This window comes from Thamnophis sirtalis, unplaced genomic scaffold (assembly GCF_051295495.1).
Source record: "Thamnophis sirtalis isolate CommonGarterSnake01/CBP01778 unplaced genomic scaffold, rThaSir2_p1.2 scaffold_4, whole genome shotgun sequence".
Taxonomy (NCBI): Eukaryota; Metazoa; Chordata; class Lepidosauria; order Squamata; family Natricidae; genus Thamnophis; species Thamnophis sirtalis.
Window position 1 is genome coordinate 112,738,653 of NW_028261384.1, and position 25,147 is coordinate 112,763,799.

At 40.3% G+C, this 25,147-nt stretch overlaps 1 protein-coding gene across 1 annotated transcript; it reads left to right on the forward strand.

Moving 5' to 3' along the window:
* The first annotated feature begins 1,823 nt into the window (after positions 1 to 1,823).
* On the forward strand, positions 1,824 to 24,875 carry LOC148046242 (vomeronasal type-2 receptor 26-like). The gene is made up of 7 exons (XM_087714605.1): positions 1,824 to 1,866; positions 11,004 to 11,124; positions 12,188 to 12,476; positions 12,967 to 13,794; positions 15,681 to 15,908; positions 21,307 to 21,433; positions 23,977 to 24,875. The coding sequence occupies exons 1-7, from the start codon at positions 1,824 to 1,826 to the stop codon at positions 24,873 to 24,875; spliced, it is 2,535 nt and encodes an 844-aa protein (XP_087570731.1).
* Positions 24,876 to 25,147: the final 272 nt, after the last annotated feature.

Sequence of the window (25,147 nt, forward strand, 5' to 3'; positions counted from 1 at the left end):
ACCTGGGTAGACCAGGCCACAGATGTGGCCGCACTTCTGGTGGAGTGTGCTATGATGCCAGCTGGCACCAGAGGCCTGTGTGCCTCATATGCCCTAGTGATGGTAAACATAATCCACCTGCCAGTGGTAGCTGGTGACACCCTTGCCCTTAGGGTAGAGGGCTGAAAGGAGACAAAGCTCACCTCCTACCTCTGGAAGGGAGAAGTGTGTTTCAGGTAAATATAGAGTGCCCTTATCACATCCAGGTGATGCCAGGACCATTCCCTCTCCCTGGAGGACACCAGACAGAAGTCTGGAAAAACCACCTCCTGTGCCCTATGGGAAGGAGAGTTAACTTTGGGCAAGAAGAAGGAGTCAAGCCTGAGAATGACCTTGTTGTCGTGGATGTGCACACGTCTATCCTAGATGACAGAGCATTGAGCTCAGAAACATGCCTGGTAGAGGTAATTGCCACCAGGAAAACAATATTAAGGATTAGGAACTGAAGGCTCACCATCCTCAGAGGCTTGAAGGGAGCCTAGGTCAGTGTCTGAAACACTGTGGGAAAGTCCCATGTGGAAACTGATGCACCACAGGGGGCCTAAGATGAGCTGCCCCCTTAGGAAACTTCTTAATGACTGGATGCTGCACTAGGGAGCAAGAGATTGTGGACTGTGGCCAATGCCGCAACCTGCCTCCAGAGGGTATTGTGGGATAGGCCTTTCTCCAGGCCATCCTGAAGGAACTCCAGCACCTGTGGTGCCAAAGGTGATGCCAGATCCAACTGTGTGGACTGACATCAGGACACAAAGGAGGACCAAGTCACATTGTAAATGTGGGTGGTAGATTGCCTCTGGGATGCCTCAATGGTCTTGATCACTCTGGCCGAAAAATGGGCATTCTCAATTGCTCCCGCTCAAGTGCCAAATGGTCAACTGAAGCTACTCAGGCTCCACCTCCCCTGTAGAATCCTCCAGTGGGGAAGGACTGACAGCCCCACCAGGTCCAGGGTCACCGGGCCAATAGGTTGCTACTAGAATTACTTCTGCCCTCTCTAGCACTAACTTCCTCAGAACCCTAGGAAGGAGAGGGAGAGGGGGAAAGGTGTAGAGAAGCTCATTGGCCATCTGCAATGCATGGAATCGACATCCACTGTCCCTTGAGCTGGGAACTATGAGATGAAGTTCTGGACCTTGGTGTTCAACAGGGTGGTGAAGAGGTCCACTGTCAGCTGACTGAACCTCCAAAAAATCTGATGAAAAATGCTGGGATGCAGCTGCCACTCCCTGTGGTTTACCATCCCCCTGCTGAGACAGTCTGCTTACTGGTTCTCCACTCTGGAAATGTGTTCTGCTCAAATTGACAGAAGATTTCACTCTGCCCAGTTTCCCAGCCACACTGCCTTGTCTCACAGCGCCCGCGCGTGGGTGCTCCCTTACTTGTTGACATAGGCCTTGGCAGCAACATTGTCTGTCAGAACCAGGACATGTTGACTCTTGACCATCATCTTGAAGTGGCAAAGTGCCAGGTGTACAGTTCTGAGTTCCAAGAATACCTGAGGCAGCACGAGGATCTTGAAGAGGGCATCGCTTGTCCTGTCTCTCTGATGGGGAAGCAGCAACCACTGCAGCTCCCTGGCATGGAGTTGTGCCCATGGCACTATCAAGATGCATGAGATGAACTTGCCCAGGAGCCAAGAGAGAAGAACTACAGGAACATAATGCGCCTTGCAAATCTGTTTAATCAACCCCACAATACTGTCCCTGCACTCCTGAGAAAGGAACACCTCACACTCCACTGTGTTGATGACTGTCCATAAATCTGAAGTCTAGTGGTGGGACCAGATGACTCTTCTCAAAATTGATCGAGAACCCCAGGGTCCACAAGGTATTAATTGTGAGACCCAGATATCCTTCAGTGACCACAGTCGCTGCCTGGACCAGAATATCATCAATGTAGTACTGCAAGCAAACCAGCATGGAAAGGAGATGTCCCACTGCCAAGTCAAACCAAAAGAGAGAGCCCTGTATTGATAGTGGACCCCTCTATAAGAAAATCTGAGGAACTTGTGGTGCTCTGGGAAAATTATGATTTGGAGGTATGCCTCCATGAGGTCAATGGATGCCAGGAAGTTCCCCTTTCTAATCCCCTCAAGGATGGACTTGAGGGATGCCATCTTAAGCTTGCAGTATACCAGCCTACAATTTAACATCTTTAAGACTAGGATTGCTCTCCGCCATCCCTCAGAATTTTGGGAACTACAAATAAGTTAGAATAGAAACCAACTCCTCACACTCTGGCCATGTGCTTCTCCCAAAATGGCTACCCTCTAATAAATAGTGACAAATACTCAAGTCCAATCAAAGCGCCAAGCAAAAACAGTACTCATTCGGGCTGAGACTACGATAAAACTGGAGCCATGCAGAGGAAGTAAAGGGGAATGACCTCAACTTTAATCTCAATCTCTGGGCAGATTGGATGTGAGAATAACCCATCAGTGACTCCTCCCACAGGCTACTTTGGAAAACATTTACTCTGTCATGACTTATGCAAAAAACATTTTTGTAAAAAAAATCTGATTCATTTTGTACCATGTTTAAATGTGAATATGTTTCATCTCTGCTACATGCAGAGATGAAACATATCCACATTTTTCCAGATTGACCAGAAAGTTCTTTACTATACTGATACCATGAATCAAAGCATCATACTGCATAGAATCCTGCCTCTGCTGTTACCTGGGGCTTTGCATGGGCACTGAACATTGGAAGTAGTTGATGGATTAAGTGAGAAGAGGCTACCCCTAATCTTCCTTTTTTTTTGCCTCTTGCCTTTATATTTAACATTTTAACGCATTTTATATTTGGGAATTTAATTGAAAGCCACCCAGTGTTGCTTGTCAGAATGAGATTGGCAGCATATCAATTTAATAAATAAATAAACTTTACATATACAATAACTATAAAATCATTAGGGAAACCCAATAGATAATACAAACTCTATTTTCCACCAGGAGAGTCCAAAACAATCTATGCTTATATGAGCATAATGATCTAGGGACTGGGTTTTTCAGTGTTTTTATAGACTGCTTAAGGCATTATAATCTTGTATGCTATAGATACCATCATTGGTGTTCTGACCCGCCAGTAGCCAGCAGAGATGGCAGCAGATTTAGACAGTAAGAGGTTGGGGGGGGAACATGGGTGAGTCCTGGAGTCTGGGGAAGGCTCTGATTAGGACTCTGTGTCGGAGGCAGAGAGGGGGCCCAAGTAGAGGTGGGTTGGATTGGCCAAACTGGCAGTAGCGGTGGCGGGAGGCTCCACCCAACCACCCAGATGCTTCTGCACATGCACAAAAGCATGCTCAGAAGCATTGCATGAGCGAGTGAGTGCACTCAAACTGGTAGTAAAAGAATTAGCATCCCACCTCTGGGCCAGAGCCATATGCCACTTATTAACTGTCTTCAGAGTCAGACATCAGTGAGACAGACAAACAGCTTGAGCCTGTTCCCAGTGTGTGCATGTGAAGAGTTGCTAGATGAAGGGAATAGAGTCATTTCAAGTGCAACCAACTCATCTTAGGGTGATTTGGGACCAGTTATTTTCCCTAGTTTATAGAACAGAATATCTTAATTCTGATTTGACCAGAGATCTTCAAGAAAGACAAAGAATTCTTATTTTCACCTTTTAATAATATTTAATTGTTCTAGATAATTTTAATATTGATCAAAATAACCACTAATCTAAATAGTTAGCTGTGTTTGTAAGAGTAGAAGTGGTGGAAATTAAAATGCAAGCTGTCCTGAGACACTTCAGAATGTTGCTTAGAAACTATGCTGAATTGTTCTCAAGTGTCACCAGTAGGTCCTGTTATTAGAACTGTAATCTTCCTCAATTTAAAAGAAATATAATTTTAAGGACTAAGAATGTCTTAATTTGCAATTCCTTCTTTAAGGTCCTATTAGTATAAATTTAAAAAGTTAAATTTAGAATAGAGGCAGAACGGTCTCTGGGGATCTTCTAGTCCAGCACCCTGGTCAAACAGGAGACCCTACACCATTTCAGGCAAGTGACTATCCAGCCTCTTTTTAAAATCTTCTAGTGATGAAGCAGCCACAATTTCTTAAAGCAAGCTGCTACATTTTAATTGTTCTCGCTATAAGGAAGTTTCTCTCTAATTCCAGGTTGTTTCTCTCCTTGATTAGTTTCCATCATTATTGTCCTGCACTCTGGTTCTTTGAAAAATAAGTTGATTCCCTCTACTTTGTGGTATCCCCTCAATACTGGAACAACACTATCATGTCACCACAGGTGGATTCCTATCAGTTTGGAGTGGTTTGCCAAATAGGTAGTAACTGGGCCAGATACGTGATCATACCAGTTCTATCCTGGGTGCCACCATCTTTATTTTCTGTTCTGCACGTGCGCAGAACAATCTTCATTGAAAAAATGTATTTCCCCCCACTTTTTAAATCATGTGCGCATGCCAGTCCCACAGAGGTCCCAGAGATGGAGCATTTTCCCCCAAAACAGAAGCATTTTTGTCTTCCCATAGCCTCCAGAATTACTCTGCAGGCTTCAGCAGGTCTGGGGAAAAGGAAAAATGCCCCTTTTTTGTGGAAAGTGGCCCATTTTCTGCCCATTTTTTACAACAAATGGAGGCATTTTTGCCTTCCCCCAGCTCTGTTGAAGTCCACAGAGTGTTCCTGGATGCTGGGGAGGACATTCTATGGAGATACCAAACTACCATCTGCCCCCCACCTCAAACATCCTGCAAGAGAAGAGCAGTCTGGACAACTGTGGGATCTGGCAGGGTGAGAGCTGTGAACCATAAACACAAAGCTTTTGCTGTATCCCAGCATAACAGATATAGTGCCCTTGCTGACCTTAATGGGGCTACTAAAGTGGCAGGTCAAGGTAGTTGTGATAATGATGACTCAAATAAGCAGGGGATCATGATCCAAAACAAAGAACTTACTTCAGAAAGGCAAAAGTGTGAATCAGGTATCACACATCAGTCACATAAGAAGAGCAAGATATCCAAAAAGAGAAGTCACCATCTGGTTGGTGATTCAATCGTAAGGGATGTAAATTCAGGAAAGGATATGGAGGTTTTGAAAGAGGTCAGGTGTCTGTCAGGTGCTACTGCCAGCAGAGACAAGAGGTGTATTCTTAAGATAGTCAAGAATGCAAGTAAGTACTATGTACTGTGTTGACTCTATTATACATCTTGGCACAAATGATCTGCCCCCAAAATATGTACTTTCTGTGTAAAATGATTTCCGGAGCTTGGGGTATGAATTTAGTATTATAGGTTGTAGACTTATCTTCTCAGATGTTACAATAGTGTATAAGGAACAAAAAGGGAAGGGCCAGCATGTAGCAGAGTTTAATGTGTGGCTAAAGGAGTGGTGTAAAAGGGAAGGCTTTGGTTTTATTAGTCATGATGTCTGCAGCTGGTCCAATGAAAAATTGTACAAAAGGGATGGTTTGCACCCATCCAAGAAAAGGGCTGAGTTACTTGGAATTAAATTTACAGATTTTCTGGATAAACATTTAAACTGAACAGCAGGGACAGAGGATTAATTCATACAGAACATTTCTGTTCCCAGCAATCTAAAATTCATAGAGTTATCAGTGCATGTAACATAGATGTTTGTGTGGGTAAGGTTATCAGTCCTGCTGTCAAACAAAACCAAGCATTTAATAGTGTGTGCCATACCATGTGCATGAATCATACAAGTCGCAAGAAAATAGGGGCAGTCACGCATAACACAAGTTACGTAGAGGGGAAACACAAGGTCAATCAAAATGGACTCAAATGTCTATACACCAATGCACAGAGTATAAGGAATAAACAGGGTGAATTAGAAATTCAAGTAAATGAGGGCAGATATGATATTGTTGCCATTACAGAAACTTGGTGGGATGAAACCCACAATTGCAACATACAGCTAGAAGGATTTAAATTATTTAAAAGAAATAGACCAAATAAAAGAGAAGGTGGAGTTGCACTATATATAAGAAATAACTTTATCTCTACAGAAATAGAGCACAACAATGATGAGAACTATCTTGAATGCATTTGGGTCAATATTAAAGGGGGAGGGATGACATTGCCATAGGTCTATACTACAGGCCACCCAACCAAGGAAGAAGATGAACGTTTTGCTAGTAGGCTAACCAAGATATGTAGGAAGCACACTACAATAGTAATGGGGGATTTTAACTACCCTGACATCAACTGGGAAACAAACTCTGCACCAAAAGGAAGATCCAACAGGTTCCTAACAAACCTAGCAGACAACTTTGTCTCCAAAAAGGTAGAGAAGGGAACAAGGGGATCGGCCATATTGGACTTAATTCTCACTAACATAGAGGAAATGATAGAAGATGTTGAAGTTATAGTAACCTTGGGGGCAAACGATCATGCAAACACAAGTAGTAGAACAAAGTCAAACTAGAGTATTGGACTTTAAGAGAGCTAATTTCAATAAACTTTGAGAAAGCTTGGGAAGTATTCCATGGATGAGAATCCTTAAGGGGAAAACAACTCAAGAATCTTGGGAAACTTTGAAAAATGAGATTACAAAAGCCCAGGCTAGCACAATACCAGTGAAGAAGAAAAACAACAGTTCCCAAAAGAAACCAGCATGGCTGCACAAAGAACTCTCTGACAAATTGAAAGACAAAAAGGATAAATATAAAAAGTGGAAAGAGGGGGACATAACTAAGGCAGAATATCAGCAAATAGCCCAAGCCTGTAAAGATGAAGTGAGGAAAGCTAAGGCTCACAATGAATAAAAGCTTCCCACAAAAGTAAAAAAATAACAAAAAAGCTTCTTCCAACATGTTAAAAACAAGAAAAAGGTTAAGGAAACAATTGGTCCATTACTGGGAGAAAATGGCAAGAAGGCAACAAGCAACAGGGAGAAAGCAGAATTATTTAACTCATTTTTTTGCATCTATCTTTACACAAAGGGGGAAAAAAACAGTCCAACCTATAAAAAACAGCACCATAAAAATCAGATTAGGAATACAAGTTGAAATAGGGAAGAAAATGATAAGTGAGCACCTGTCTACCCTAGATGAGTTCAAATCACCAGGACTTGATGGATTACACCCCAGGGTTCTGAAGAAACTGGCAGACGAAATCTCAGAACCACTGAACTATATCTTTCAGAGATCCTGGAGCACCAGGGAACTGCCAAAGGACTGGAAAAGAGCTTATGTGGTTCCCATCTTCAAAAAAGGAAAAAAAAATAGTTCCAGGAAACTACAGACCTATCAGCCTGACCTCAATACCAGGAAAGATTCTGGAAAAGTTAATCAAGCAACGAATTAGAGAACAACTAGAAGCAAACAAAGTAATAGCCAAAAGCCAACATGGGTTTGTCAAAAACAGATCATGCTAGACTAATCTTAGTGCATTCTTCAACAAAGTGACAAAATTAATGGACCAGAGGAATGCTGTCAATATAATTTACTTAGATTTCAGCAAGGCATTTGACAAAGTAGACCATAATCTACTACTAAACAAAGTAGAAAAATGTGGGTTAGACACCATCACCACCAGATGGATTCGTAACTGGCTGACCAACCATACATAGCGTGTAGTCCTCAATGGAACTGCATCTACATGGAGGGAGGTATGCAGTGGAGTACCCCAAGGCTTTGTTTTAGGCCCAGTACTCTTCAACATCTTCATCAATGATCTGGATGAGGGGATAAATGGGGAACTCATCAAATTTGCAGATGACACCAGTATGGCAGGAATAGCCAACACTCCAGAAGATAGGCTTAAGATACAGAAGGATCTTGACAAACTTGAACATTGGGCACTATCTAATAAAATGAAATTCAATGGTGAAAAAAGTAAGGTTCTACATTTAGGCAAGAACAACAAATTGCACAGGTACAGTATAGATGGTACCTTGCTCAATAGTAGTAATTGTGAGAGGGATCTTGGAGTCCTAGTGGACAACTATTTAAATATGAGCCAGCAGTGTGCAGCAGCTGCCAAAAAAACCAACATAGTTCTAGGCTGTATAAAAAGAGGTAAAATCAAGATCACATGAAGTGTTAATACCACTTTAAAATACCACTTACCACTTAGTAAGGCCACATATTTGAATACTGCATCCAGTTTTGATCACCACAATGTAAAAAAGATGTGGAGGCTTTAGAAAGAGTGAAGGGGAGACATGACAGCAAGTTTCCAATATCTCAGGGGCTGCCACAAAGAAGAGGGAGGCAAGGTATTCTCCAAAGCACCTGAGAGCAGGACAAGAAGCAATGGGTAGAAACTAATCAAAGAGAGAAGCAGCCTAGAACTAAGGATAAATTTCCTGACTGTTAGAACCAGAGGTGGTATTCAACAGGTTCTGACCAGTTCTGAAGAACTGGTAGCAGAAACTTTGAGTAGTTTGGAGAACAGGTAAATACCATCTCTGACTGGCTCCATCCCCATCTATTATCTGTCTCCCAAGTCCCAGCTGATTGGGAGGAAATGGGAATTTTGCAGTAACCTTTCCCTGGAGTGGGGTGGGAATGGAGATTTTATAGTACCATTCCCACCAAGCCACGCCACTCCCAACAAGCCACACCCACAGAAGCAATTGTAAAAAAAAAATGAATCCCACCACTGGTTAAAACAATTCATCAGTGGAATAACTTTCTTCCAGAAGTGGTGAACATTCCAACACTGGAAGTTTTTAAGAAGATATTGGATAACCATTTGTCTGAAGTGGTGTAGAGTTTCCTACATAAGCAGAGGGTTGGACTAGAAGATCTCCAAGGTCCTTTCCAACTCTGTTATACTGTTATTTTGTTACATCTCTTCAATTTAAAAGAAGAAAAGAAGAACTATGGTCATCTCAATTTATGATTCCTGTTTAAGATTTTCTTTGTATGAATATTGCAGTGGTGGGTTCTGGATCCTGTTCCAACCAGTACAGTTGGAACGGGCGCGGAGTCATCCACATGAATGCACGTAGCACACACATGCATCTTAGCACCTCTGCAACACTCCAGTTGCTCTGCAGAGCGGCTCGCTGGCGCTGTATGCGCCATGTGCATGCATTGAAGAGCAGAAGCCTTAAAAGACAGGTAAGGAACTTGGGCGGGCGGTTGGGTGGGTGGTTGAGTACCGGAATGGTATCAAGTGCTCCAGGCAGGCTACGGGAGGCCCATACCGGGATGTAGCGCCTGCAACCCACCACTGGAACATTGATATTATTTTGCATTTTCCATGATAGTAATAGACAAGTGCCTCATTAAGTAAATTTTTTTCCTAAGATATCACTACAGTTGTCAATGCAACTGCAAAAAAAAAAAAAAAGAGTTATGTCATGCACTTGTACTCGCTAAATACTGCATTCAGTTTTGGTCACCACAATGTAAAAAAGATGTGGAGACTCTAGAAAGAATGCAGAAAAGAGCAACAAACATGATTAGGGGACTGGAGGCTAAATCATCTGAGGAGCAGTTGCAGGAACTGGGTATGTCTTGTTTAATGAAAAAAATACCTAGTGGAGACATGATAGCAGTGTTCCAATATCTCAGGGGTTGCCACAAAGAAGAGGGAGTCAAACTATTCTCCAAAACACCTAAGGGCAGAACAAGAAGCAATGGGTAGAAGCTAATTAAGGGGAGAAGCAACTTAGAACTGAGGAGAAATTTCCTGACAGTTAGAACAATTAATCAGTGGAACAGCTTGCCTCCAGAAGTTGTGAACATTCCAACATTGGAAGTCTTTAAAAAGATGTTGGATAGCCATTTGTCTGAAATGGTATAGGGTTTCCTGCCTAGGCAGGGGGTTGGACTAGAAGACCTCCAAGGTCTCTTCCAACTCTGCTATTGTATAACTTGTAAAAAAACTTTTTTTTCTTACTGGGTAGTTTGCAGCCTTGTAGCCTTAGCTACAGTGAGTCTGGACCCCCCCTCCCTAGTCGAAACTTTTCACTACCGTTTCGGTGGGCATGGCTTGGTGAGAGGGTCATATGACTGAGTGTGCATGTGTGATGTCAAGTTGGCCACACCCACTAAGTCACATGGCCCCCATCTACCCATGCCCACCAAACCAGTAGTAAAAATTTTTGAAACCCATCCCTGCATGTCACCCATAGTCCAGACTAGCCACACCCACACCTGCAATAATTCTTCATATGTTTTAGTCTCTATTTTTAATTTTTTTTAAATTACATAATATTATAATATTTTTTTCTCTTTTTAATTTTTCTACTTCTATATTTTTAATTATTTCAAATTTTAGTTATAATCAAAATATTAACAACATTTTGAATTTTCATTTTTGGTAAGGGGCAAGTATCTTATTAAGCCAAAGAAAACTTTTTCTACACTCCCACTGCACCTGTGAAGACAACTGCAATGGAAAAATGCACCTGGTTGCAAAGAGTTGCTATGTTTATGCCCTCATATTCTCTCTCAAAATTTTTTTTTAATAAATACTTTAGCCTGGTTTTAGTATGCAAAATGAATTCCTCCATCTTTTCTATAGTCAACACCCCAAAATATCAAAAAAAAAATCCTTCACTTTACAGTGGTTATTTACCCATTTTGCTCTTATTATTTGATTAAAGAATGGAAATTGAAATTTAAAGGGTGCCATTTACCTCTTCATTATAATTATCAAAAGAGTATTATTAACTTTGCTATTCCTCAAAGCCCCAATTGCCAGGTTAGTATTCTTGGAAGAATGAGTAATAAGTCCTGATGGACAATTAAATATTTAAATTGTAGGGACATATAAAATAATCAAATTATCTCTGAGTCATTTGCATCCTAAGATTCAGAACACAGTGGAAGTATTTTGAAGAACAGAGATTTGGCTCAAGATAGTCCGATTTGGGGACTCTTAAGCATTATATGGAAATGATTGAAACTTTGTCAAAATGGAACTAATATTAATTATGAAGTTATTGACATGTCTCCTACTGTTCCTGCCACTTATGTTTTGCAAGACTCAACCAATAAAATGCAACATTCAAAATCCTATCCCAATAGATCACAAGTATTTTCAACCAGGTGATCTAATCATTGGTGGCATTACTTCTTTTCTCTTGATAACTAGAGATGTAGGAAGTTTTGAGGATGATCCCCATCATTCTGTTGTTGGTGAATCTCTGTAAGTCATCATTTTCTTCCAGTAGTCTATGTCAATCAATTTTTAAAAAATATTACATAAGTAGGTAATAAAATAGGGATCCCTCCCCTCCTTCCCCCAACTTTCTCCTTTGGGGTGGGAGTTACATCAGCCTCTAAAATTGATTCTGCAGAGAATGTGAAATTTATTGAACCATAGGAATAATGATGCTCAAGATACAACATATTTAATCTCAGTAAATGTGACATGAAGTTTCCTTCCTGGAATAATTTTGTTACAAACTGAAAAGGTCTTTGTGGGGAAAGAGGTATGTGCTCTCAACTTTCTTTTATTGATAAAAATCCCAATTCTACCTTTCTTAGTCCTCTTAATTATTTTATTCCCAACTTTCCAATTACAAAATATTCTTACAACAAAGCTTATTAATTTCATAAACACATCAATTTTTACAGATATTTTGAGGGAAAAAGTCTTTGAATGTTGATCCCATTGTGGTAGATTTTTTTTGGTATTCAGAGAGTTTTGAGCTGCTTTGTTAGTGTGATAGGAAAAAGATATAATTTATGCTTCCGTTCAGAAGCATTTGAGATGCTATAAAAGCATTGTTGTTTGAGCTTCAACAAGATATATTTTTCTACAAATATCTTATAGAAGCCACACAATTTTTTAAAAATATATTCATCATTCTTGTAGTCCTTTAAATTAAAATTAAATCAAGTCTTGTATAAGAAAAAAATGATTAATTCAAATGCAGGTGCCAAGTGTGCAATGTTAAATTTTTGGTAACAATTCTAGTCAGCTTCATATACTTAGAATAGCTTAAGAAAAGTAAAGAGAAAAAAAATCCCCTGTGATTATTGCCCACAAAAGTAATTCCACAATATTTATGCAGATAATACATACATTGCTTAACATGAAGCAGTAACTATTACCTTCAAAATCATTATTTTGATGGGGTTTAATCTAATAATTGGTTAAGATGAAAGAACGATGATTTATAAGACACTTTTTTGATGGACTTTAGCTTTACTGTACTTTTTAGAGGCAATAATTCATTTAATACACCATTTAATTTCCTTTGCAGAGTCCTGACGAAGTACTACCAGCATATCTTGAGCATGATATTTGCTTTGAAGAATATCAATGAAGACCATAACATCTTACCTAATATCACTTTGGGCTTCAGAATCTATGACAGCTATGCTGGCGCCCAGACATATTATGCTACAATGGAACTTTTCTCTAGTCAGAATAATTTTTTTCCCAATTACAAATGTGGCATCTTGAACAAACTCATGTCAGTTGTTGGGGATCTTGATCCTGTCATTTCTTTTGAAATGGCAGATATTTTAAGCACTTACAAGGTTCCACAGGTAAGATGCATCAATGATAACATATGCACACTTTGCTTTCTATTTTCAGATACAGGTATTACATTGTTGGCAATCATATTCAAAACTTAGAATATTTTTTTAATAGATACTTCACTATATGTAGTATAAATGTTTAAATAACTTTTCTACTTGTATATTTTCCCATATATGCTGAGAATTCTTTGAATCTTGGACAAAATATGGTAATAGTTCTATAAATAAAGAAGTAAATAAATATATAAACATATAAATGCCAAAGCAGGAATTCAGAAGGAAATTTTATGGAAGCCAATTCAAAGGACACTCACTGAGATAATCATACAATTGTAGATTTAGAAGGGAACACAAGGATCTTTTAATACAGCCATAGTATCATTAGTACCATGTGCAAAGAAACTTGACATATTTCAGGGCTTAAATTTAAAGTTTTATTTTGTTGATCATTTATTTAGTCTGCTTTTTTTAATTCACCTAACTTTTATTTGGATAGTTTCCAACCGGTTATTCTTCAAATGAAAGCCCTATCTACTACCACATGGCTCCAGAAGAAGAACTTCATTACATGGGGATTATTCAACTACTTTTGCACTTCAAATGGATTTGGGTTGGGATACTTGTGAAAGGACTTGGAGGAAATTTTGAGCATCTAATTATTTCAATGTTTCCTCTCCATGGCATTTGCATTGCATTCTTGGAACAATTAAGACCATCTTACTTCAACAATATTTTTGATAACTTGAACTGGTTTGTCAAAAGCTTTGACACTATTGTTAACAGCAAAGCCAATGCTGTCATAGTCAATGATAATTATCTTTTAAATTTAAGATGGTTATTGCGTCTACCTGAAATGGAAATAGTTTCTGTAAAGCCAAAAGGCAAGGTATGGATTGTGGCTTCAAAAGTGGGTCTTGCCTCATTCTTTTATCAGAAAAGCTGGGATATCCAAGACCTACATGGTGCTCTGACCTTTTCAGTTCACTCAAGTGAAATTACAGGATTCCAACACTTCCTTCAGACAAGAAACCATTTCTCAGCCAAAGGCGATGGTTTCGTCAAAAATGTGTGGGAGCAAGCATTTGGCTGTGTTTTTCCAAGCCCATCTGGGAATGAGGAAATGGATGATTTATGCACTGGGAAAGAGAAACTGGAGAGCCTTCCTGGGCCTTTTTTTGAAACAAGGATGACTAGTCACAGCTGTAGTATATACAATGCAGTGTACGCTGTGGCACATGCTTTACATATCATGAACCTGAACCAACAACACAGGGGAAAGCTGAATGGTAGAAAACTCAACCTTCAGAATGCATGGCCATGGCAGGTAATTTAATGCATAATCAAATATTATTGGAAATGGAATTTTAATAGACTGATCCTCCAGCCTCTTCATCACAAAATGAAGTGATGGATCGATGGAAAGTCAGTGTCTGATATTTCTAACAGGTTTCCTGACTATTTTCATTTTTTATGGAATTTGTCCTCTCTTTGTACTATATCAAAAATGACTCATGAATAATGAAATGGATCCAGTAACATTAGGTACTACAAATGATAAAACAACAGGAATTATTGATCCAATAATTTTATTATAATTTTATTGTTATTAATTTATGAGATTTAGATCACTCTAGCTAGGTTAGGAACTTCTTTTTTACAGTATATGGGGAAAGGATTATTCTTTAAAAGGAAACTATAGATATAGGAGCCTAAATGAATTTAGAATATATTTGAATACAGGAGATAAGAAGGCATCTTAATGGGTAGGATATAAGTATATAAACAGAAATATTTATTTTTCCACTTTTAAATTCTTGTCCACAAAGTCCTTCAGAAATGAAAGAGGGTTCAAATCTTGTTTATTGTACTCAGAAGATTAATTCAAGGTAGAGAAGGTATACTAACTAGTCTGCATCCAAATTGCATTTTTTCAGCACGTACAAGAAAACATAGTCAGAAAATAGAATGAAAATCAGTAAAATTAAAAGCATTTTCAAGATAAGGGTTTTTTTTTTTTTTTTGCAATGGATCGGTCTAGTGGTTAAAGCAGCTGGCTAGAAACTAGGAGATGGTGAGTTTTAAGAAATACTGACTGCGTGATTTTGGCTAAGTATGTCCCTCTCAGCCCAACTCATCTCACAGACTTGTTGTAGTGGTGAAAATAGGATGAGGAAGAATATGTCTGACAACTTGAGATATTTCTAAGAATAATAAAGAGGAAAAAATAAAAAATACATAAATAAAAATAAGCAAAGAGTGGGCACTTTTCAGAACCATTTAAGTATTTGCCATAGACAGATAGTGCACAGAGCCTAGAAACTGTTCACAAAGAAGGCAATTTAGCCAAATAAGACAACAACTAAGCAAACCAATCAAATGACTCTTGTTTAAATATAAATGGAGGAGATATTCATTAAATTCCAGGAAGAGAAAAGAAAGAGCAACAGAGAGTGAACAGATATGCCAATGGATCTCTCTATTTTTCAATCTCGAGATTAAAGCAATCCCTTGCTCAGATTACACTCAACATTTCCCAGGATCTGTGTTCTTCTATATGCTCTAAAAAAGGCTTTCTATTTTTGCCTCTATTCACTTCCCCTTTGAATCATTCCACACATCCAAAAAGAATGTAATAATTTGAGTATATCATTTTAATTTGAAAATAAATCAGTAGCACAAGCCTTAATCTTCCCTTTCCCATCATGGCATCTTATAGTAGTAATTAAAATTTTAAAAAGGCACTTTATTTTTTATTGATTTCATTATTTACTGAGTTAAAATGCATCATTTTGAAAAGTATATTTTATAGCTGTTTAAATGTTACTTTAGGTAGCAAACTAATCTGATCTTCCCTGATCACAATGTCTCCAATAAGAGCAGAACCTATCTTCTTAAAGTTCTTGCAAAATTAATGCAAGCATAATTATCTTTATAAAAGACACATTATCCCAATAAGTTATATTTTTGCATATTAAAATAGACATGATTTGCTTAGGTGGATTTTTCTTTTTATTGTTCAAAGTTGCAGAGTATAAGAGAGTGATTTTTTTAATCAGAAACCATAGATAATAATTTTTGAAATAAACACCAGCACATCAAAGTCAGGACAGTGTGCCACCTATTCAGATGGTTCAAGTAAAAAGAATGATAAAGTATCATGTAGTTGTATATATTATGCATACTTGATTTTTGCATTTTTTTCATGTTCAGCTTCATTTCTTTTTGAAAAGAGTGTCATTTAACAACAGCGTTGGAGATGAAATTTCCTTTGACAAGAATAGAGAACTGATTACAGGACTGGATATGGAGAACTGGATCACATTCCCCAACCAGTCCTTCCATCGAGTGAAAGTTGGGAAGCTGGATCCCTGGGCTGCTGAAGATAAAATGTTCATGGTTCATGAGGAAGCCATCAGCTGGCACAGCACTTTCAACCAAGTAGGTGCTGAGAGTAGATGATTTTTGTCTATATGATTAGGATGAATAGCTCAATATCATTTAACACAGAAATAATATCAAATACTATTAGGAATTCATGCATTCACTCACTCAGTCACTCACTCAGTCACTCACTCAGTCACTCACTCACTCAATCTCTATAGCCACTCATCTCAGTGAATGACGGTGAGTGTATTACAATTCAAAAAAATATATTATAAAAATACTAAAACATTTTTTAAAATAAAAACAAGAATACCAAGAACACAAAAATTATCCAAATCAAATTAAATTTGCATATTGGTATTGGTATTTTATTATTTGTATGCCGCCCTTCTCCGGGAGGACTCAGGGCGGCGAACAATTCAAAGGGGGAAAAAAGGCGGAACATAAAAGACAAAATACAAATAATAAAAGTAGGCAACAGTTGCACAACCATACATGTCGAGAGGGGAGGGAACTCATCACCCCCAGGCCTGCCGACAAAGCCAGGTTTTGACGGCTTTTCGGAAGGCCTGGAGAGAGGTGAGGGTCTGAATCCCTGCGGGGAGTTCATTCCAGAGGGCCGGAGCTGCCACAGAGAAGGCCCTCCCCCGGGTAATAGCCAGGTGGCATTGGCTAGTAGATGGCACCCGGAGGAGGCCAACCCTGTGAGATCTAATGGGTCTGTGGGAGGTAATTGGCAGCAGGCGGTCTCTCAAGTACCAAGATCAAATACCATGAAGGGCTTTATAAGTTACGACTAGCACCTTAAAGCATATCCGGAGACTGATCGGTAACCAGTGCAGCTCGCGGAGGATAGGTGTAATGTGGGTGTACCGAGGTGCACTCACAATCGCTCACGTGGCTGCGTTCTGGACGAGTTGAAGTCTCCGAATACTCTTCAAGGGCTGCCCCATGTAGAGCACATTGCAGTAGTCCAGTCTTGAGGTCACGAGGGCGTGAGTGACTGTTGCGAGTGCCTCCCGGTCCAGGTAGGGACGCAACTGGTGCACCAGGCGAACCTGGGCAAATGCCCCCCTGGTCACAGCTGACAAATGGTGTTCAAAAGTCAGGAGGACCCCCAAGTTGCGAGCCCTGTCTGAGGGGTGTAGGTTTTCACCCCCCAGCCTGAGTGATGGAATATTGACCAAGTTTTTGGGAGGAAAACACAACAGCCACTCGGTCTTGTCTGGATTGAGTACAAGCTTGTTAACCCCTATCCAGACCCTAACAGCCTCCAGGCACTGGCACATCATGTCAACCGCTTCACTGAGTTGGCACGGGGCGGACAGATACAACTGTGTATCGTCCGCATATTGATGGTGTTTTATCTCGTGCCGTCGAATGATCTCACCCAGTGGCTTCATGTAGATATTAAATAGCAGGGGGGACAGGACCGAACCCTGAGGAACCCCGTATTTCAGGGGCCTAGGGGTCGACCTCTCCTCCCCAACTAACACCGACTGTGACCTGTCCGAGAGGTAGGAAGAGAACCACCGAAAAACGGTGCCTCCCACCCCCACCTCTCACAGTTGTCGCAGAAGGATACCATGGTCGATGGTATCGAAGGCTGCTGAGAGGTCAAGGAGCACTAGGATGGAGGAATGACCCCCATCCCTGGCTCTCCAGAGATCATCGGTCAGTGCGACCAAAGCGGTTTCCGTGCTGTAGTCAGGCCTGAAACCAGACTGAAAGGAGTCTAGATAATCGGCTTCATCCAAGGACCGCCGGAGTTGCGAGGCCACCACTTTCTCAACAACCTTCCCAATGAAGGGGAGGTTGGAGACTGGACGGTAGTTGTTCAAACTGGCTGGGTCCAGTGATGGCTTCTTCAGGAGGGGTCTCACCACCGCTACCTTCAATGCCGGTGGAAAGAAACCCTCCCGAAGAGAGGCATTCACCATCGCCTGGATCCAGCCCCGTGTCACCTCCCTGCTGTTCGCGACCAACCAGGAGGGGCACGGGTCCAGTACACATGTGGAGGCACTCACCGCTCCCATGGCCTTGTCCACTTCATCAGGAGCAACAGGTTGAAAATCAGTCCAGAGGTGTCGTTCAAGACCTTCCCCTGGTACCTCGGCTGGCTCTGCGCAATTGGAGTCCAGGTCCATCCGAAGCCGAGCAACTTTGTCCGCGAGGAACTGGACATATTCCTCTGTTCTACCTTGTAAAGGGTTCCCCGCAACCCTCGTGTTTAAGAGGGAGAGGGTCACCCTAAACAAGGCGGCAGGGCAGGACACAGCGGACGCAATCAGAGCAGCAATGTGGTTGTTCTTTGCTGTCTGTAATGCCGATAGATATTCTCCGAAGCAGGCTTTTAAGAGTGCTCGGTCTGACTCGGATTTACTGGTCCTCCAGCGGCGCTCTAGGCGTCTCTTTTGGCGCTTCATCTCCCGGAGGTCCTCGGTAAACCAAGGAGCCCTCCTGGATCCACTGCTGCGGATCGGCGCAATTCGGTGGAGAGCCTCAGACGCTACCGAGTTCCAAGTAGTGACTAAGGTCTCCACCGAACTGCATAAGAGGACGATACCTGGATAGTTAGCAATATAGCCAGAAAATGAGGAAATATTCAGCACTCTAGGCTCAGGAACATAACCAGGTTTTTAGGGCTTATGAAAGGCTAATAGGGTTGGAGCAGAAATTGTGAGGAGGGTATTAATTCAAAATGTCTGAAAAGCAAGGATATCTAACTAAATTAATAAAGATTTTCAAAGCATATGTTGCTGTCAAGTTTAAAAATATGAGGAATATAAATTATTTACACCAAATATTATTTTAATAGAAGAAGGACAGTTTCATGCAATACTTAAGCCACAAAGCTACTCCTGACATAAGCATAAAGCAAATGGTCTATACTATTACTGTGTTTTCCCCAAAATAGGACAAGATCTTATTTTTCTTTTCACTCCTGAAATAAGCACTTAGCCTTATTTACAGGGAGATCTTATTATTTTTGACATGCAGGAGGTGGCGAGCATGGCCACCTCATGGCTGCTGCTGTGTTGCAATATTTTCAGGGAGGTCCTATTTTCAGGAGAGGGGTTATTTTAGCTCATGTGCTCAAAAGTCCAATTGGGCTTATTATCTGGGGAGATCTTATTTTCAGGGAAACAGGGCAGGTGCTGGCCCTCAGCTACAACCACTACTCTCCAAGCCCCCCATTGCACCCATCCCACAGTGGGTTTTCCTCCTCCACTGGACCTCTGCTGGTGATTCTCCACTGCCAATTGCCCTCCGACCCTCCATCTATATATTGGCCGATTCCCCCAAGGTATATTTTTAAATGGGCAATTCACTGCATGGGACAAATAGCTACCTCTACTGGCAAGCAATCAGGTGGTAGATGGCTGCAGATGGCAGTGACTTGGAGGCACTGGTAGGCAGTTGGGTGATTGCAGAAGCACTGAAGAAAGCTGCATGGGGGTGGGGGTGCACTTTTAATTTTTCTTCACCTCTTGATGGTGTTTCTCTCCTCATTCAACTTGCCCAAACTCTCAGTTTCCTCAATTGAAGAATAAGCGTGATCCAGGGACAAGATTTTATGCTCTAACACATTAATCATTGTGTGGAGAACAGGAAAAAGATTTTCCCACTTAGAAAAAAAGGAGGAGGGAAAGGAAGAGGGGATCATGAAATGCTTTAAAACTGTTGTTTGAAGAAGACTTGGCTCCCTTCTTTCTCTCTTTCTGCCTTTTCTTCTTTTTATTCTGTTCTTCCTTCTCTTTATTTTCCTTTCTCCTTTCTGTTTCCTTCTTTCCTCCCTCCTGCCTTCTGCCTCTTTTCATTTCTTTTCCCCCCTCTCTTTCTTTTCCTTCTTCCTCCTTCCTTTTTTTCTCCGTCCCTCTGTCCCTCCATTTTCATGTTTTCCTCTTTTTCCTTTCTTCCTTCCCTCCCTCAATGATTGATTGAATGAAAATTGATATAGCAAATACCAGGTAATCCTTGAATTACAACCAAAATTGGAACCAAGATGGTTATTCAGTGAGTCACTCCTGACTTCATCCCTTTTTTTGCCAAAGCTGCGGTTGTTAAGTGAATCATGTGGTCCTCAAGCAAATCTGATTTCCCACATTGGCTGTGCTTATCAGAAGGTCATGGGAAGGTCATGTGGATCATGATTGCATGATCCTTGGATGCTGCAACTATCACAACCACGTGATGGTTGCCAAGAACTTGAATTTTGATCCAATGACCATAGGGATGGGTGAGATTAGTCAAAAGTGCCAGAAGTGGTTATAAGTCACAGTTTTCAGTACTGTTGTGAATTGAAACAGTCCCTAAACAAATGATTTTGAGATTTGCCCCATTTTACAACCTTTCTTGCTACAGTTGGTAAGTGAACCATTGGATCTGTTAAGTTAATAACACAATTGTTAAGTGAATCTGGCTTCCCCATTGTTTGTCATAAGTCACAGAGTGAGATCACAGAATCCTAGGGCACTGCAACTGTCATAAACTCATGTCATGGCTACAATCCTGAGATTGCCAGGTGGTCTCTCATCCAAGTAATCTGGGAACATCAGACAAGGCCAACCTGCTGCTGCCTCTCACAGGCAAGACAGAGGCTGAGTAATGAAAATCCTAGTCCCAATTGTGGTTGTAAATTGAGGACTGCCTGTGTTTGCAGACTTGTCACATAAATTAAATAAATATTTTTGCAATTATTTTTCTACTTTATAATCTATACAATCCAATTTAGAAAAACTTGAATTAATGAGTTTTCATAAAAATTTCATAAGGATCTTGCTAGATATCCACCTGTAGTGTAAGCTTTCCTTTTTCATTAATATATTCAGAAGCCAATTAATATTTATTTTTAAAAGACTTGAAAAGGGTAGTCTGCTTAATTAGAGAAACGGGTCTATGTAAATTTATTGCCTGACTAAAAATGTTATTTACATTTTAAATGATTTTGATACCCCTCCACCACTTAAAATATTAAGAAGTGCAAAAAATATGAGCTAATTATTAATTATTTTTAAAATTCTTTTGGACTTATCATTAAAGTTAATTATATTTCATGAATATAAAAAAAATCTCTAGCTATCATTAAGCTAGAGATTTTTTATATTCATGAAATATAATTTATATTACAATTAATATAATATATATTATAAATCATTTCAATACTAGTTAATTTCATTTATTTAATTTACATTTAAATTCATTAATGGGATTAAATACAGTTTAAAAGACATATTTTCCTTTCTAAAACCTTAAAACATATATATTTCATTTGTAACAAGGTTATCTATATAATTGGTAGAACCAAAAAAGGAGTTCAATCTTGAGTAGCTTTCATGGTGAGATTGATGAAAAAACCCAAATGCTTATCATAAGTATTCAACTATAATTTTACATTTTCCCCCAAAACATGTTCTTTATGTTAACCTTTTGTTTCTTACATTTATTGCAGACCTTACCTGTTTCAGTCTGTACGGAGAGCTGTGTCCCTGGTTATTTCAAGAGAAAGCAAGAGGAGAAACCTTTTTGCTGCTATGATTGTCTTCCATGTCCCAAAGAGAAAATGTCAACCCAGAAGGGTAAGAGACATTGTGAATTAAGCTAAGAAGCTAATTTAGTTGAATTTTCAACTTGTGGCCTAGATATCCCTTCACATAGATGTAGGTCTCAACATACAACCACAAATGGATCAGATTTTCCATTGTAAATTATTGCAATACTAAGAAATTTATTAATTTCACTGGATCTGATTTATCATTTTCATGATGATTGTAAATGAAATCACATGATTGTGTGACTGAACCTTAACCAAAGACGTTTACCAGCAAAATTTTCAAATCAAGATTGTGTGACCACAGGTTGCTTCAACAAGTCATAAATGTGAGCTTATTGCCAAGCACTTAAATTGGGACCTTAGGGTATAAGAGGTAGTCATAACTTTGAATTTAGGTCATAGCTCACATTTTTAATTCAAACTGTTGTTAATTGAATTGTCATAAGCCAACTATCATTCTAGCACACAATCACTTCATTTCATTTTCATTTTCATTTTCCCTTTATTTGTATGCCGCCCTTTTCCCTGGGGGGACTCAGGGTGGCTCACAGTTCAAAAAAAGGGGGGGAGGACAAACAATTTCCAACATAAGGACAATACAACATATTAAAAGAAACACAACAGTCACACAATTCGAGTGGGGTCAGAATCTTAACCCCAGGCCAGCCGGGACAGCCAGATCTTTAGGGCGGCGCGGAAGGACTGTAGGGTGGTGAGGGTCCGGATCTCCACGGGGAGTTCGTTCCAGAGGGTCGGAGCAGCCACCGAGAAGGCTCTCCTCCGGGTAGTTGCCAGTCTACACTGGCTGGATGATGGAATTCGGAGGAGGCCTAATCTATGCGATCGTATTGGTCTAGTGGAGGTAATTGGCAGTAGGCGGTATCTCAAGTACCCAGGTCCAGTACCATGAAGGGCTTTATAGGTGATAAGTAGCACCTTGAATCGCACCCGGAGATCAACAGGCAGCCAGTGCAGCTCACGGAGGATAGGTGTTACGTGGGTGAAACGAGGTGCACCCACAATCGCTCGCGCGGCTGCATTCTGGACTAGCTGAAGTCGCCGAATGCTCTTCAAGGGCAGCCCCACTTATTTTTCAATTTATCTAAAACTTTTGTAAATTATCTATTAAAAAGTCCAGTGAGGTTTACAAAATCTTAGGCAATTAACAAAGGTGATTTTAAAAAAAAGAATACAGGTAGTTCTCATTTAGTGGACATTTAGCCATTAATTGAACAGTTGCTAAGTGAAACTGCAACTGTGCTTATGATGTAGGCACAGTTTTCAATATTTATATTTATGTGATAATTGTGTGATAACATATGTGGTAATTAACTTTTATTTTACCAAATAGAAGTCTAAAATTATAAAAGAATATTAGACATTATCTGATACAGAGACAATTTTATTATATTCATTGATTTATATTATTTTCAATTATATATTCTTGTTGTTCACAAACAACGTGAAGCACAAACAATAAATAAGCAACTTGAAGTCATGAGCACGTAACATTCTCTCAGTTAGCATAGAGCGGGTATCCGCAACCCCTGGCTTCAGAGCCACTTTCATCTCTTTAATTCCTCTGCTGAGGTTCCCTGTCGTGGCAGAGGGATGAAAGAGCTGTAACCCTGTCTGGGTGGTGTTCTCCTGCACTTGCCAAAACAGCATTCCGCCTTCATCATGGTACATTTACTGTTGCTGCCTCCATGGCATGCCCACTCTCAATGCCTTGAGTAGCACAGTGAAATTTAGCACACTTCAAAAGAGGAGATGGGGTCCTCTTCTCCTGGAGCCCATTATGACATGGAGCCACAATGTGATGCTGCCCCAATTGTCCCTGGCAACAGCATCATCATCATTGGTTCTACCTTAACTCCTGGATGTCAGTTGCTTTTCCTGCAGAGCCACCAGTATTGTGATGCCCTGCCTCCCCATTGGCCACCTGTTCTTCAGCTCTCCAATGACTAGCTGATCATAGGTGCACTACTCCTAGACTCATTGACCTCCAAATGTCAGATTCCCACCACCCAGCACCAGTTCATGGTTTCCTTGTCCCACCAAAGGAGAGAGAGAGAAGAGAGAGAGAGAGAGAGAGAGGAGGGGAGGGAGAAAAGACAGAGAGAGGGAAAGAAAGAGAGAGAGAGAAGAAAGAGAGAGAAAGAGAAAGAAAAAGAGAGGAAAAGAGAGAGCGGGGAGAAAGAGAGAGATAACACACACACACACACACACAAAGAGAGACAGAGAGGCACACAGAGACAGACAAAGAGAGACTGACTGGGTGGAAGTGAATGATGTTGAGTTGGCTACTCCTACCTAGGTTTTGTGGCTCCCAGTGTTTTCTTTTTTGTGGGAAACTGTTCCAAATGGCTCTTTTGAGTGTTTAAGGTTGCAGACCCCTGGCACAGAGTATTCATGTTCTTTTGCATTCCCTTATGTTCCAAATAGATGGTCAACTGGATAACATCAAAGCCAATCTTGCTTCTAGAAAAACAATGATGTAATGACACTAATAGTAGCATGGCTACAAACCAAACTTATATAAATTATATAAATATATTTAAATCCTAGATATGGATGACTGTCTAAAATGCCCAGAAGATCAATATCCAAATAAGGATCAAGATTCATGTATTCCCAAGAAAACATCTTTCTTGTCATATAAAGAACCAATGGGAATAAGTTTAGTTATTATGATACTTTTCTTTTCTCTCTCAACAATTGTGGTGCTGGCAACATTTTTGAAACACCACAATACACCTATTGTAAAGGCCAATAATCGAAATCTAACTTATGTTCTCCTTAACTCACTACTTCTCTGTTTCCTTTGCTCTCTGCAGTTCCTTGTTTCACCAGGTGATATCATATGTCTGCTCCGACAAATTAGCTTTGGCATCATCTTCTCAGTGGCTGTGTCTTCTGTGCTGGCAAAAACTATTACTGTGGTTCTGGCTTTTATGGCCACCAAGCCAGGATCCAGGATGAGGAAATGGGTGGGAAGAAGAGTGGCACTCTCTATTGTTCTTTCTGGTTCCCTGATTCAAACAGGAATCTGTATGGTGTGGTTGTTCACATTTCCCCCTTTCCCTGATGTTGATACCCATTCAGAAATACAGGAAATCATACTACAGTGTAATGAAGGTTCAACTATCATGTTCTATTGTGTCCTAGGTTACATGGGCTTTTTGGCAGCTGCCAGTTTCACAATAGCTTTTTTCTCTAGGAATCTCCCCAGCAGTTTCAATGAGGCCAAATGTCTCACATTCAGCATGCTGATCTTCTGCAGTGCATGGCTCTCCTTTATTCCATCCTACCTGAGTACCAAGGGAAAATACATGGTAGCTGTGGAGGTCTTCTCCATTTTGGCTTCCAGTGCTGGGCTGTTAGGCTGCATATTTCTCCCAAAATGTTACATAATCATTGTAAGGCCAGAACTAAATAACAGGGAACAACTAATAAAAAGAAAATAGTAATAATATAGAAACCCAAATAATCCTATTATCATTATTTCTTCCTTTTAATCTCTCCCTTTAATTCTTTTTATACTTCAGACTTGGAAGCCATTTGGGTACAAGGTCTTAGGTCAGACACATATTCAGGCATTGTCTACTATGAGAAACTGGAAGGGGGGATTGGGATGAAGCTTGGGAGATGTGTAGCCAAAATAACATTCCTTCTCAGAAAGTCAAGGTCCCTGCATCTGGATGGATCTGGATGGGATGAATCTTCATTCATGGCAATG